At 31.3% G+C, this 16605-nt stretch overlaps 1 protein-coding gene and 1 long non-coding RNA gene across 2 annotated transcripts; one reads left to right on the top strand and one right to left on the bottom strand.

Moving 5' to 3' along the window:
• Positions 1-3225: 3225 nt before the first annotated feature.
• Positions 3226-16561, bottom strand: LOC145971101 (sodium/potassium-transporting ATPase subunit beta-2). The gene is made up of 5 exons (XM_083098409.1): positions 15769-16561; positions 8917-9177; positions 8606-8787; positions 8121-8394; positions 3226-7806 (listed from the first exon to the last, which is right to left on the bottom strand). The coding sequence occupies exons 1-5, from the start codon at positions 15893-15895 to the stop codon at positions 7703-7705; spliced, it is 948 nt and encodes a 315-aa protein (XP_082954535.1). The 5' UTR covers positions 15896-16561; the 3' UTR covers positions 3226-7702.
• Positions 11730-12846, top strand: LOC145971102 (uncharacterized). Its single transcript, XR_014438759.1, has 3 exons — positions 11730-11919; positions 12104-12321; positions 12586-12846. It is a non-coding gene; the product is annotated as an uncharacterized LOC145971102 (long non-coding RNA).
• Positions 16562-16605: the final 44 nt, after the last annotated feature.

Here is a 16605-nt window from a genome sequence, read left to right as displayed (position 1 = left end):
GAAACAGATGCAAAGCGTCGCTAAAATTCGCATTTTTTTCGCGGAAAAATTAGGGACATCTTTTATATAAAAAGAGATTTCAAATATAAGCCTGCATCGCGATAAATAAAACAATAAAAGTAAAATATTCGCGTCTTTGCGATTGCAATATTAAAATGAGAGTGTCTATTAATTCAATTCTTTCTTTTCTTCTCTCATGAGTTCATATCAAATTTATCTTATCTAATAAGTAGCGAAAAAAAATTGCAAAGCGTCGCTAAAATTGCAAAGCGTCGCTAAAATTCGCATTTTTTTCGCGGAAAAATTAGGGACATCTTTTATATAAAAAGAGATTTCAAATATAAGCCTGCATCGCGATAAATAAAACAATAAAAGTAAAATATTCGCGTCTTTGCGATTGCAATATTAAAATGAGAGTGTCTATTAATTCAATTCTTTCTTTTCTTCTCTCATGAGTTCATATCAAATTTATCTTATCTAATAAGTAGCGAAAAAAAATTATCAGCGCACTACAATTATTGCTTCTGGCTCGCAAATATAATAATTATTACATTGATAAATGCATATTATTGCAGAACGTCTTTATTCGATTCATGCGTAGCAGGATGTTGATTTAAAAAAAAATCGATGACGGTATTGATCATATAACGTTCAACAAGAATGTTAAAGATTTATCAGTCTCATCGAGATGACGATAATATAATTATAGTAAAGCGGTTCTCTTTATAATTAATTAATCGATTAATCATAATCAACAGCGCGATAAGCTTGATTTTTAAAATGTCTAAATTAACGCTAATCTCTGTTTCGCGAGATTCTATCTCATCATTTTATCTATACGACAAAAAAATAATTTAGTATAGTCGTGTATAATCTCATGGATTGGTTACATCCTCGAAAACACTTATTCTTATACTAATGTAAGCGCATATATTTCAGTATCTGTTTTCTGGATCTTTGTCTCTAAAGATATCTTTTAAGATGCATACTTTGTCGATGTGAACCTCTTTTCCATATGCAAAAAGTTGTGAAAGAGAATAAAATATATTAGAAAAAGCAGAGCATGAAAATGATCGACCATCAAAATAATAATCTGCAACATTGTATCCTCAACGAATCTTATTATTAATTAATTTCATACGCAGAGACACCGTCTTACTATGACATATATACAATCACTTCTTGAATAAAGACTCGTTTCATTAATAACAATGCGATCGATTGCGAAGATAACATAATCTCTCATTCAACATTTGATCAAGTTGCTAATCGGTAAATGCTAATTAATTACCGTGTTATATCATATAACATTAGTTGCTTATCTATAAAATTGTTTAATTACTCAACTTGCGTTTCCTCGTATCAAGTAATTTTTATTTGATCTTTATGACTTTTCCATCTAGAGAGAATTAAATAATATCGCTGTGAATCACATGATGATAATTTCAACGCTCTGTATGAAGCGAGAATAGAGTCTCTAAATCCTATAATTTGTATCCGATACTTGTATTCCCATTCAATTAAATTAATTAGAATGCAAATCCCGTATGAAATAAATCATGGATATTCTCGCTCTAAATATCTTAACGATTATATTTTTACCGAGAAGTTGCGATGTAAATGAGTCTCGTGTACAGAAAAAGAAATAAGTGTCAAATCAAAACTTATATACTTAAACTAACGCGTTCATTGTTTCGTATATACGCAACAATTTATAATCTTCTTAGAAGAATTTAATAATTTTAAATTTCAACATTATAGTCTTATTTTAATATTGTAATTGTCATCTCAAGAATATATGATTAATAAGAATATTTAATTCTACTTTAAGAAAATTATAATCTTTGATTTAAAAATGTTATTTTCTATCTAACATTGTTTCTTTTCCATTCAAAAAAATTAAATCTTAAATCATAAGAATATATTTTTCTTAATTGAACTATATAAAATGGCTTCATTCAAGTAAGCAATTATTCAAGCAATTATATTTTGCTTTAATTAACGCAATATAATCTCATTTCAAGATTTCCATGTTAAAACTAAATATATTTTCAAAACAAGAATGTCCTTTCTTCTGTGTGGAACTATAGTAACATTGTACATTTTCACATACACATCTACCACATATTTGTGAACAAATTTATTCAATATATGTCTATATAAATAATATATTACTATACATACTATATTGCAACATAGGACAGATTTTTAAATTCTGCTTACGCTAGAGACGAATTATCAATAATTTAACGACATATAGGATCTTCAACAAGAAAATGCATGCATGTATAATATATCGATCTTTTAAAAATTTTTGCTGGTACCTTATCTAATTAAGTATCTAGTGTTATATGTAAGTATGGATATCTCTAGGATGTTGGTACACATAATGAATCATACACAAATTCCTTCTTGGCTTTTCATCCATTTCGCTTTTACGATTTCTTTTAAGCTTTCCTTTACATCCGCACTTGAATGATAAATGTGATTTGCCGCTCGCGTTCTATATAATAAACGGGACAGAGAATACTTAAAACAAACACATGTTCGGATTAAAATTACAGAGAGAGAAGTGTTTGTTAGCTTTGCTCTTCGATAAAATTCGAGCAGACGTCGATCTGAGTAGATGACAAAATGTAAACACAATCAGCTTGGACTATGTTATTAAAGGCCGCTCATCATTCTTTTTTATCTCTTTCTCAATTTTATATTTTAACAACACTTACACGTTTATTATTAGACAGATTAATCGCAATGATAAATAATAGTATATAATAACTTTAATAATATATTATTTAACGTTTCGTTTTGTCATCTTTTTCTTTTGTCTCTTCATTCTGTTTCTTTTTACCGCTCAACGGTTCTTTAAGTTTAAAAATGCCCTCGCGGAAGATTATTCAAGAATTTATGAATTTATGAATTTATGAAATTATCAATGCAAGGATCTGTCTATTTGGAAATTTATAATTTATAAATTTTTTTGTGTGCCTAACGATTTAAAAGATGGAGTAGTGTTTTGTAGAGCTCTGTGGCCCTTTTTACAGACGCGTCTTATTGAAGAATACTCGTAGGCGCTTCTGTGCACATGGGCGGGCATTTATTTCGGATGCTTGATGTACGGCATCCGCGAGATTATTTCGAGATTTCAATTTTTTGTAAATTTGTGAGCGGATAACTTGAAAATAGGAGAGAAGAGGGAGCAGAATATATATAATATGAAGAAAGTAGGCGTCTCCATTTTATTTATTATTCCCTATTACTGCCAACCGATTGTAAATTATAATTAGATCACGGATGCGTTCGTCTGTCTTATTCAGAGATAGTTGACAACCGGCAATTGCGAACGGATGTTTACAGAAGGAAAAGTCGAGTGTAACAGAAGGGAGAAAGAAAATGTCATCTGACGGTCTCGATAAAAAATATTGAACAGGCCGCGATCTAATTATAATTCTTTCTAAAGCTTTAGTTTCACCAAACTTTAGGCACGCGATATGCAGAAATTAATATAAGTCGTTACAATAATTATTATAATGACTATAGTAACATCTTTGTTTCTTTTTTTGCATATATAGTCTGCGCGAAAAAGGTCACATATAATTAAATGCTATAAATGAGATTTTCTCTTTTGGAAAGCCTTAAAGACATTTTCAGAACGCTTCTTCGGAAAATCTTAAAGAAGAACGTCTTGCGGATATTTTTTAAATGGCTGTGTTATTTGCATAATGTTAGATGTTTTATATCTGAAGATACACACGGTTGATATCTAACGATCTCGACTTAACGAACAGGCGCTTAACGGCTATTTATACTGTAAAGATATTAGACAAAGAACTTAGAAATAATATTCGGGTTCCAGGAGTTATCAAATCAATCGATACATTTCCATATAAATTTGTGAATTGTTCAGTATATGTGGATTTATAACTTGTGCATTTTCGTGGATCGATGGATCTCTGTGAACCTCTGTAGATCCATGGATCTATTTACCTTTCAAGCTGCGATGCTACACATTTGTAGAGGCATAGATCTAAGAAACTAATGATCAGTGAATCTACAGATTAAATATAATAGATTTACAGATTTTAAGATCTATATTTTTTTACGTAACCGATGCTTATATCTACTGTAATACATATATTCGCATAGTAATTAACCTAATAAGACTACATAAAAGAATTAATTACATAAAATTCGATACACCTTCTGTCTCTTCAGTTGCGAGCTCCATCGGGAAGTATCCATGTTTCAAACGATCCAACACAATATTCCGTTCGAGTTTAACTCTCTAGATGATATCTTTCTTCTATGTGTCAGATCATAACATCGCGTCGATGCAGAAAAAAAATAGCTCTTCCGATTTCTCTTCCTGGCGAAGGAACTTGATGACTTTAAGGATATAGAATTTGCGTAAAGTAATTGTAATTGTATAATATAAATATATGTGTTCCATACATCTCATATCGCGTCGCATGACCGATAAAATTCCTCCAAACCTTCAACACAAATCTTCGTGTGCAATACAATAAATCGAGACTGATTTGCTTATTATCGACAGTTTGATTTAAAATCGATGGAGCCTTTGACTTAAGTACGTACCAACAATCAATCGCATTTAAATTGGATTTAAGTACTTACGGAGGGCTACCACACGATCAGTATTACTATTAATGCGTCAACAATTTTAATATTTTGGCTATCGATAATATACGTGTATCATTAATATAACATCTTTACATTATTAGTATTCGATCAATGCACCGAATGCACTCGATGCATCTTTCGCACTATTAACCTATCTTAAAAATATAGTAATTACTGATCGTGCGAGTATACTCTTCTTCTGAAACTTCTTTTAAATCTAGAGATCTTTAATTCTTTTTCATATAGCAGTATATAGCAGTTCTCTCTCTCGGAACTTTGTTCAGTAAGTATACTAGACGCGTGCCACAGAACTTCCGCTATCATGACGTATCTTGTCAACGCGGAGCTGATGGTATCGCAATACTTCATCCTCTCATATGATTGATCGTGAAAATATTTTCAAAACTGCGAATTGAATGTTAAAATCAACACGAAATCAATAGATCCTTGGACTTACAGATTATTGCGTTTGCGAATTTTTGGTATTTCCATAAGTTTTAAAATTTGGATTCTTAGATCCGCGACGCGCAGATCTTTGGATCTGTATTTATTAGCTCTTTATTTTCTTCTTGTTGATTTTTTCTTGCTGTTAATTTATATAGATTCCTGAGCGTATAGATTCTTGCCCTCGTGCATCTTCAGATGAGAAGATTTTCAGGCCCATAGAGTCTTAGATGCACAGATCGTTGATATCACATAAATCTTTGAATTCATAAATTCTTTAAGTCCATATATCACGATCCGCGTTTCTATATTTCATGCATTTCAAGGTAGCTTTATTTTACACATCCTTGTATATTTATTATTACGCACGGACAAACTTGGATCAACAAATTCTTGGATCTTTTTGTGTCATAAATGACACTTTGAATTAATAGATTCTCTTAAGCTCCAAAACTTAAATTCAAGAATTTAAAAATAAGTATTGAAACTATCGATATAAATTTTATAATTTTAATTGTAAATTTTAATAGAATATAAAAAAACGTTTTACAGATTACAAAACATCTTTAAGTTCTCAAGATCTTTAGGAGTTCATAACTCCTTTTCATTATAAACTCTTTTAATTCATGGACTTCTTTTGGACTGACGGATTGAGATTAATAAATTCATTAAAATGCCATATTTTTATACGTGTTCATTAAAACGATACAATGTCGCAAAAATGTTACATAAATTCTTAAGTAAATATAGAGCCTATTAATTAATTTGTTTATTAATTAATTTCATTGTACGTTTATAATAATTCGCCATATTTTTGCTGTTATTTAAAGACATTAGGACGTTACATTTCTTTAATAATCCGACAATTCAAAAGACTTGTCCAAGAATTTGTAGATCCCGTTGTTTACGATCTCAAAAATCGATAGACGCAATAGATTTTGCGAATCCGAGTGTGTCTCTTCGTAGATTGCAGTATAAAAAATGCATCATATAGAATCATAGATCATCATACACATTCAACATATTACTGATTGAGATAATAACCATCGATCGCTTCCGCTGATCAAAACTCTTAATATCCATCTCTCTGGTAAATACTCTCTCATCAAATACTGTTCATAGCAAAGATTTCAATATAATAACTCTCTTAATTTTAACGCTTAATTAAAAATATCCAAAATAAAGGAATACAAGTAACAATTGTTAACATACAACGCACAAACATAACGCAACACGCATATCGCATACAATAGCTCTTACGGTCAAGTGATAGAAATAGAATTCTGATCAATGTTGCGACCTGTGCTACGTTATAAACGTGACGTGTCAAAAAGCAACTTGAGCTTTTAATATATATTGTTTATTAAAATAAAAATATATTTTCCTTGCCAAAATAGCGTTAGTTTCAAACTAATTAAAGTACTTTAATGCATTTCGATAAATTTCAACAGGAACGAAAATTGTCAAAAAATCCAATTATATCCAATTTATACATTTTCAATAAAATGTTTTACCTACATTATTATCAATACCAATAGAATTGAGAAAGTTTCGCACAAAACATGCAATCTCATTTAACATTGCGATAGACATTGACGGTTGACAGCCTTGTATCACTTGCGACTAATTTGTTTATTTGGGGGAACCAAACTTCTTTTCAGCATCACTCAAAATCTTTAATAACGTCACGTGCTATGTTTATATTTTTTTATGGCAATTTGATCCAATTGAGTCTACACTTGTACCCCTTTTTGCTGTCTTCCGTTAGAATTCACGGCGAGTATCATTCCTCTCTCGTTAAACTGCCCAAGAATTTCGACATACCGAGATGTATCGTAGCGCGTGATGGGCAAAAAACACTAATCTATGATATATTCTACATGGCTGAGAGCTAAGATCATTATCGATCATTCGCAGTGCCGTGAGAAGTCATCGGCCAAGCTCGTCATCGTGAAAAGGAACGTAGTGTGTAACGAAAAAGGCTTAAAAGATCTAAAACCAAAACGGTCTCGGTAGGGACATTTTTTCAACTAAGGGAGAGAATCTCTCTCGCGCGCACGAAAATCGAATATTGCGAACGATCGACTTAGCCGTCGATGGTCGAGATCACTCCTCGGTGACACAACCCTGGCAGAAATAAGACAAGATACCGCCCGGCATTTGTGCGGGATTGTTCCGTTCATCTTTCTTTCTTCCCGATTCCATTTTTTTTGTGCACCTCAATTGATGTAGTCGATCGTTGAGTTTATTTTCTCATGGATGCAGTTTTTTTTTCGTCTCTTTTGTTTTTTCTCTTTTTCATTTTCTTTTCTCTATCTCTCTCTCTCTCTCTCCCTCATTTGACGACAGACGGACAGCGTTTTCGCAGTCGTTGTAAGTACGACGAACGAACGATGAGCTGATGATAAACGATGGTAGATGAAGAAGTAAGGCTGATCCGGGGCGGTATCGTCGGCAGAGAGAAAACCGGATGGTACAGAGTGTGATCGCGATCGGCCAACGAGGCGAATTAAAAAAAAAGAAATGTCTTCTCTCTGTTCTAATCTCTTGCGGCTTCCTACATTTTGGACGCGGATGGTAGCGATGATGATCTGACGATTGGCCGAAGTGACCGGCTTTAGTCTACCATCAGTTCAAAATGCACCGAGCCACGTCTTTCGAATCTGTCGTGGATGATATTGTGCGCCCATGCCTTGCACTCGATATTGATGAGCACGCCGTCTATAAATACAAAACCGATGAATGTTAATTACTTCACTCCTATATACGCCGGATTTTTTTTCTCGGAATCGTAATATTATTAGATTTATGAATTGACAATTCCTCGAGTTTTTATAGTTATAACTTTTAGTTGAATTTATAAATATTTATGAGCAAGAATCCTTCGATCTTTAGTTGGCTCTTAGATTTATTTTTAGAAATTCGTTCTGATTAGTTATTACTATACTTATTAATTATTGCTATACTTATTAATAAATACTATACTTAATAATTAATTTTGTTCCATTTAGATTAAACAAAGTGTGTAAACATACACTTGGGCTTTTCGAAGAACACAGCTACAAGGGGACTCAGATATCCCGGGGTATTCCTGAATGGGAAATAGTAACCGGGAAAACCGCGGCGCGGAATATATTGAATCGCTCCCATATTCTCCACATCGGCCGGGTTTTCACCAGCACAGGAAATCCAAACAGTGTCCAGCCTGTGGTTTGCTTCTTCCTGTCTGATATGCTCCTGAAGATCCATCGGCATTAAAGACGGCAGATTTTTCGTATTGTTATAAAATTGCGGCATCCATCCGAAAATCTGAAATAAATATCAAATACTATATAATTTATACATATCTTTCTATTTTTATTCGTTTCTGAGTATTAAATCTATCATTAAGAAAAATATAGGAAAGTAGGAAGTAATCTTTGAAAATCTCTAAGAATTCATTTTTTATCTGAGAATAAAATAGTCTTGGAAAAATGGAAGAGACCAATAATATAATCATAGAGAAAGTGTGCACACAAACCTTATTCAATTTCAGGAAAATGCAAGGTGCGGATTTGTGGAAGCCATACTTCTTTGCCTTCGTGCACTGTCCCCATTCAGTCATATCTACATCGCAAACTTTACCTGGTGGTGCTGGTTTGTGATAATCGCATTGCACTCTCTGTTCGAAGTTATTTGTGCCGCTAGCCGGTCTTTCATATTCTGCATAGTACGAAAAATTATATCTCAGAAATCGTATATCAATTCAAATTGCTCGTTAATTGACATATCTAATTTTGAGTAAATGTACATACAACATAGAGATTGTGCTGTTTAACACTTCTTGCTCACCTTCCAAAAATCTGTCCAGTTCCCTGGTCCAGTGAAGATAATTACCCTCATCGCTGGCTTTATACCAGATCAATGTACTTTCGACGTTGCTTTCAGGAGGCATAGGTCTAAAACCGAGACCTGGGTTGCTACCAATCAGCGAGTTGTCCAGTTGCCACTTGGGTGCACTAGGATCCAGAGTTTGGTAGAACACAGCCAGCATCGCGCCGAAAAAGCCGGATAGGACGGCATAGAAAATTACGTAGAACAGCAGAATCTTAGCTGAAAATATAATTAGATACTGAGTCATAACTAATGGATTCAAAAGAGAATTGTTTCAAAATTCAGTCGAATTAATGAATATATGTGTTTCTTTAGCTTAAAATATAATTATAAATATCGTAACATGAAATTTAACATAAATCTCTCTTCAACGGATATGTTTATTTAGCTATTTATTTCATTATTAAACTCAAAATAAACCTAGTAAAATTATTAATTGCAAAACGACACATTTTAATGTTTTGATGCATAATATTAGTATTTTTTTTAAATACAAGATATTTTTATTCTCTTATGTCACAAGAAGTTATATATTTGTTTAAATTATAATTTAATTTTGATGATCAAAATAATATATACACAAATTATTTATCAATTTATTTAAAAATACATTATATGTTAAAAAATTATTTTTATTCCAAATACATAGCAGATATATTACGATATATGCTAAATGGCACGTATTCTTTAAAAATGCACGCTAATTTTTTTCTCTAGAATAATTGAATTACGTAACGCCCATTGAAAGCAGTTGGACAACAATTCTGTATGGGGCACTTATTCTTCGTATAAAAAAATATTTTTATTCCTGTTTATACCACGAATACTAAAATAATGAAATAAATTCTAAGAATAAGTTTTGAGAATCCAATTAATGGAAATGATGTAGTGAGTTTACTCGGCTTTACCAAGTTCTTGTTTCTTGTACATCGTAAAGTGTCTCAAGGCTAATTCTATAAAATCAATCGAATCTACTCGAAATATATGAAAGCTATTTTATTATATAATAATGAATTGAATTTAACTATATATATTTCATATCATCTATGACGAATTATTTATAAATTTTTTTATTATGGTGTGTGTCAATTACTATAAATCTGTTATATAATTTTATTTTTTATAATTTTTAAGATAATAAAAGTATAATTTTAAAATTTGTATAAAAAACTAGATAATCATGTATATTATAATAAGCAATAGTGGTATATTATAATAAAATAAAAAACTTCTTATTTGTTTTAAATCTTTAAATACGCGTTAAAAATTCGAGCAATAATATAACGTTGCTATTTAACAAAAAAATCGATTTTTTTAAACTTTAATATTTGATTTAGAAAGAAAGAGATAAAGAGAAAGTTAATAAGAAATAGAAATATATTTGAGATTTCTATGATAGGCTATATATTTTGGTTTAGGATTAACATCAAGTTTAATCGATTGTTTTACGAGCATAATTTCTATTGTTGCTACGGTTGAAGGCTGAAGCACTGAGACAATTATGACCCGACGCCTAATTGGCCTGAATTGGTATTGAGTAAGCGATGCCATGCGTTTGTTATACAAAACGTTGACGAATATACACTTGTGCACGCACAGCAATGCAGCCTTGCAGAAGTCGTTCTCCAAATCAAAGATATTGATTGCATCTACACGATTATAAATTCACATTTCTTTAGAAATGAAATAAATAAATTAGATGCCTTCTAAATTTTTTTATCACTGTTTATAGAATTTATTCAAAGTTGAAAAAAAATTTTATAAGCCTATATTATTTAGCAATCATACTCCATTATAATTTTAATTTTCGCTTATAGTTAAGTGAATGACAGGTAATCGTTTTTCTCGAATTTTTTAAATAAAATCGCGTTTATCAAATCCAGATGCCTATAAAATATAAAATTATTTATATTTTTTTTTTTAACAATAGAAAATCGAATACAAATTGTAGGAGAGACATTAATGTGAATTTTCCTTCTAAATGATGGATCACTTTCTGGTTGATTTTATCACCCGTCTTTCCACACATGTCTTTCCACACATAGAATAACATGATGAACGCTCATTTGCTTAATCATATAAAGCCTGTGTCGAGCCATAATCGCGTCAAGTCAACGTATTCACGTTACTGTCACGATAATTAAAAACATATGTGTTTGTAAGTATTTAAAATATTCCATTTTATTAATTTACATTAGTTAAAAACAGTTAATCAATGCATCAACTAATCAATGCATTTTCTAAAATGAAAAATGTAATAAAAATTCTAACAAAACATGGAAATAATATTTCTCTATTTTGTACAAATTTTATAAACGTTGACTCTAATAATAGTTATTCCTTTAAAGATACATATAAATATTTTTTTAATATAATAATATAAAATTTATAATATTATAATACAAATAATCTCTGCAAATCGTAAATAAAAAAATTAAGCTATTTAGCCTATTTATTATAAATCTTTGAAAATGTAAATTTTTATATTATATGTGTAATTATAGAGTTGATATCTTTGATTTGAAGTATAATATATGTATATATGTGTGTGTGTGTTTATAACATAATAATTTAATAATATAGTTTTCTTTATATTTCTCTCTATTATAATTCTCTCTCTCTCTCTCTCACTATATAAATTAATTAAATCAGAATTTGTTTTATTCATACAAAGAAATATTGATTACAGCTATCAAGTTTACTAGGAAAATCTTTCAATTTTGTTTTAAATAATACAATTATTGTTTAAATAATATCACATATATATGCGCGATATTAAAATGATAAAACTAACGCTGGAGTGATCAACTTTTTTATAATATCAGTTGACTCTTCATATCAGTGGCCGCACGTCATTACAGAGTCACTACGGCAACGTAACATTTCCATGGCTTTTTTCAAGATATCGATCGACGCAGTACCGAATGCGACGACGCAAGGCAGCTATGTTTCTGTTGTCAAGTAGGCCATTAGTATCTTGCTTCAATAGTATAATATCTTTGCTAATGAACTGAGCTAATTTGCAACATATATATATATATATATATATATGTATATATGTACATGTATATCCATATATATTCATGAAATCTCATTTCTAGAGAAGCTTAATATTATAAGAACTTCTTTTCATATTTTCCGGAAGATCTGCAGGATCGAACGCGTATGTAGGACAGTCAGTGAGAAAAATCGGCTTGCGCAGACGCTAACGCTATCCAGTATAGAAATCAGACCATACCATTTCTCTGTGAGATGGTTACGGAGACGGTTCGTATTGATTTCGGCGGAAGTCGATCGACCTCAACAGAAGAGTGAAGGGGAATAGACAAACAGCGATAAGCAAACCAGAGAGAAAGAGAGAGAGTGAGAGTGAGAGAGAGAGAGAGAGAGAGAGAGAGAGAGAGAGAGAGAGAGAGACAGAAAGAGTGAAGAAGAGATATATGACAAGACTAATATATCTACAGTTATACGATATAAAATTGTTGTAAATAAGGGAATTAAAAGTTTATTATATATAATAAAAAAATAAAATATTGGAAAATTTAGAGAAAATCCCATCTCTCTCTCTCCAAATTGCAGTATGTCTTTTATTCGACGAATAATAAAACTCGTCAATTATTTTTATAGGTCACCCTATCAAAAATCTCTCGATATTTCTTCCTGCTCCAATCTTAAGCAACTGGACGTAAAAATAGAACAACGGAAGTCCAGTGAGTTGAATTCCGAGAGTACGCGAACAAAGGAAGCCACAAAATGTGATTTCATTAGGTTCTGTTAAAAAACCAAGATAGTAACTAATAGCAGTGATAAAATATGAATGTATTACTGTTGTGAAAAATTTCATATCACGTATAATTTTTTTATATATATTGTAATATTATAATACATGTAATTAATAATATATTGTGTGTGTACATAAAATCATTAAGAATAACCATGCAGAAAATTATTGAAAAACGTTTAATTGATCCTATGCAACACAAAGTGTTTTGAATAATTCATTAATTTAAACTAAACTAGATGTCTATATATACATATCCATGTGTATTAATAGCTTCTTTTAAATTACTTGTACTCGTAGAATTAAACGTAATTAAACATTTATTAAGTTAAAATTCTTTTTTATTTTAGTTTAAAAAAAAAGAAAGACAAATAATTTATTTAAAAAAATTATAAGATATTTCATTGCAAATTAAAAACAAATCAACTTTATATTTAATTGATTATGTAAAATAAAAGAATACTATGTGCACAAAACTTCTCATAAAAAATAAGATGCAATAACATCGCAAAAATTGCCAACTTATCAAAGCAGGATATGTCAAAATTAAATACAGACTAACATAACAGATATATCTGCGCTAAATCAGTACTCTGTTACACATTTATTATGCAAGATATTTCTTGTTTATTTCGCTCTCGTATGCTGCGTATATACGCACATCATCATACGCACAGCATCATTTTTCAATCTATATTAAGATCATCTCCGCCTCGCATATCGATACGTCAATCGAGGAAGATTCTTTCAATGAAGATTATTATATTGGAAAAAATATTTTAGTTTAAATTACTCGGAAAAACAAAGACGACGAAAGAAATTTTTTTCTTCTTTCTCTAATTTCTAAAATTTCTACAAATAATTTACTTAATTACTTAATAATTTACTTAATTATTTAATAATTTACTTAATTACTAAATAATTTACTTAATTTCCATAAGTAATTTATAATGTAATCAGATAAACGTATAATTATATCTTAATTTCAATTAAAAATTTATATTCCGAATTTTTGCAATTTTTTTGCATCACTGTATATTTCGCGATTAATAAACAGTAATATATACATTGCAATGCAAAACTTTATACATGTATGCATACTATCAATAGAGGAACTTGTATCTTACATAACTAGTTGGATAAATTTTATGCCTCTATATATGGCTGTTTTGCATAATAGCGATATCAAAACTGGAGCAATATTATTCAAAATTGTAAATTAACTCACTCAGTTTAAACTAAAAAAGCATATAATGTAAATTATATAATTTTTAACAATTTAATTTTGGATATTAAATAACACATAAATAAGCGATATAAATTTCAATATTAAATGTTAGAAAATAACGTAATTTTCAGAGAGTAAAAATCCATAAAAATCAAAGATTAAAAATCTCGTGTCAATTTCAAAAAGTAATGTTAACTATGATAAATTTCGATGTACACAATTACTATTTATATGTTTTCTCTATATAGCAAGTTTCTGTGGACAAATATTTCAATATTATTATTACAAATTAGACATGTATATGTAATTGAACAGAGAGAGAAAGAGAGAGAGAGAGAAAGGGAGAGAGCGAGAGAGATGTTTATGCACGTTAAAATCTGTAAATAATCATAATGACAAATTTTAATCTCAAATTAAATTTGTCATGTTAGTATTGTATGTAATGCATGAATTTAAATTTTTTATGCATATTAAATTATTTTGAACGTCATTATTTTTACAAAAACAATTGATATAATAATAAACAATTGATGTAATAATAAACAATGATAATAAAACTTTCAGAATATATAACAGCAACTTTATCATAATAGTTGTATCATCGATATTGGCGTACACAATTATCTTTCATATATACATATATACGTGTTATTACGTAATAAGACTCTCTTAGTCAGATGCCCTTTAATACTCGTATTTTTTGAAATCTCTCTAAAATTAATATTAATAAAAATATCACTTTATCAACTTTTGTAATAAAAATAAAACATGCAAAAATAAAAAAAAAAAGATGTACAATAATAGGGACATATTTTTTAGACCATCGTTTAATAAGTCAAAGTATCACATTTACAATTATACACACACATACACACATGTCACTTGATTTTTTAAATTCCTGAGTTTATAAAAATTGTATGCATATTAATGTTAATCTTCTTACGATTTTAATTTCAATGTAGGTCAAAGGAAGTGTAATGCTTGAATAAAAAAAATTAAAATGGTTAATAATAATTAATAAAATTATTTATATCTAATTTTCTAGATTTATTCTAACGCTATTTTACTTACAATTAGACTTTAATGCTAGAAATACACTGTTTGGAATGTTTTATAAAGCGTGCTACTTTTATAAAAAAAAGTCAAAAATTTGATGCTAATCTAAAAAAATAATTCGAATGATTTTATTCGCAAACATCCCATAATTAGATCAATATAAACTGTCAAGTATATATCTGTAATCTCGCTTTAACAAATATAAATATAAATTAATACAAATTAATATAAATTAATGTAAAAAAATAACAAAAAGACGTGACACTTTTTAAATTTGTAATTAATTTACTTTTCTCTATTCAATCTATATTCATGCATAGATTAAAAAAATTGAAACTACATTAATTAATTACTCTTTCTTTTAATTATTCTTACTTTACTTGAAAATATATTAGTTATAAGAGATGAAATACTAGTTTTTAGTAACAGTGTTATCAAATGCAAATGTTTAACCATTTATGATCTAATACACTATATTTCCATTGTACTATGTATTCGCCTTCTTACGTCATACTTTTTCACGATTCTACATTATCGTTACTTTACGATACAGGAACATTTTAAGTGTCACGATTAATCGAATTTTAATAATTACAATCAGTAGTGCCTTCCTTTCGGAAAATAATCTTGCGAGCAAAGAGAGGGGCGGGTCGAAAGCACACAAAGCTTCAAAAATGTGGAAGGCGAGCTTTGGGACATATATGAAAAATGCTCTGTAAAATGCAAAACGCTATTTTTGACTCACCCCAACTGGCGCCGGTACGCCCTAGGAACTGTCCCGTCTCGGAGTTCCAGACGAAGACCCGGAAGCCCTCCCATTTTCCGAGCTTCGGCGGCGGCATGTAATACTGCTCGACCTTCTTGCCCTCCATGTTGCTCTATACGACGACAATTTCCCGATGGATAATCGCGCGAGAAAGGGTGAGCGATGAGGGAAAAAGGGCGGGATTCTGTTCAGGAGACGAACGAGGCAGAAGATACGAGAACAGAAACTGCCAGCTGCCAGTCCGCGCGCGCGTCCTGTGATTCCCCTCGTAGGCTGAGGACTTCCTTCCTTCGGCGCTCCTCCGGAACGACGCTCGGCGGCCGCGATCGAACAGCTCCGCGGGCGAGGGCGCAAAGGAAGGAATGGTCGATTCGTCGTGCCCCCGTCTCTGGAGGAGTCGCGCTGCTCTCGGGCGGTCCCGTCCGGCGAGGGGTTGAATATTGAGCGATCGAAGCTGGCCCAAGAGAGCTTTTCAGAGCGCGTGCACACCGCTCTCCCTTCTCAATCTCTCTCTCTCTCTCTCTCTTTCGCTCTCTCCCCCCTCGCGATGGAAAGACCACCTCCCGCGTCACCGCGGTCTCCCGCCCCTCCACGGTGCACCCTTTACGGCGCCGACGTGACCACGCAGACGCGTCAATACGCGATTTCTCCTTAACACCCCTTTGCATCCTTCCTCGTCGCGAATCCACCAAACCAGGTGGCTCCGCTAGCAATGGCGGCCGACCACCGTGATCCACACGCTTCCGCCACCCTTCTTCGACCCTCCCCTCCTACCGAGTTTCGCCCTTTCGATCGACCCTGTCCCGTGATATACGC

The sequence above is a fragment of the Camponotus vicinus genome, unplaced genomic scaffold (assembly GCF_025532165.1).
Source record: "Camponotus vicinus isolate PSW18456_S1 unplaced genomic scaffold, iyCamVici1.0 SCAF_4, whole genome shotgun sequence".
Classification (NCBI taxonomy): Eukaryota; Metazoa; Arthropoda; class Insecta; order Hymenoptera; family Formicidae; genus Camponotus; species Camponotus vicinus.
The sequence above is the reverse complement of the archived record's forward strand: the minus strand, read 5'-3'. Positions and strand labels throughout refer to the sequence as shown.

What these genes read in the sequence shown, in the direction of transcription:
- LOC145971101 (XM_083098409.1), bottom strand. Translation starts at nt 15,895, where the DNA reads ATGGAGGGCAAGAAGGTCGAGCAGTATTACATGCCGCCGCCGAAGCTC. An exon ending in GCGTACCGGCGCCAGTTGGG is followed by an intron (nt 9,178 to 15,768) that starts GTGAGTCAAAAA and finishes TTATATTTTCAG; the next exon opens with CTAAGATTCTGCTGTTCTAC. An exon ending in ACTGGACAGATTTTTGGAAG is followed by an intron (nt 8,788 to 8,916) that starts GTGAGCAAGAAG and finishes CGTACTATGCAG; the next exon opens with AATATGAAAGACCGGCTAGC.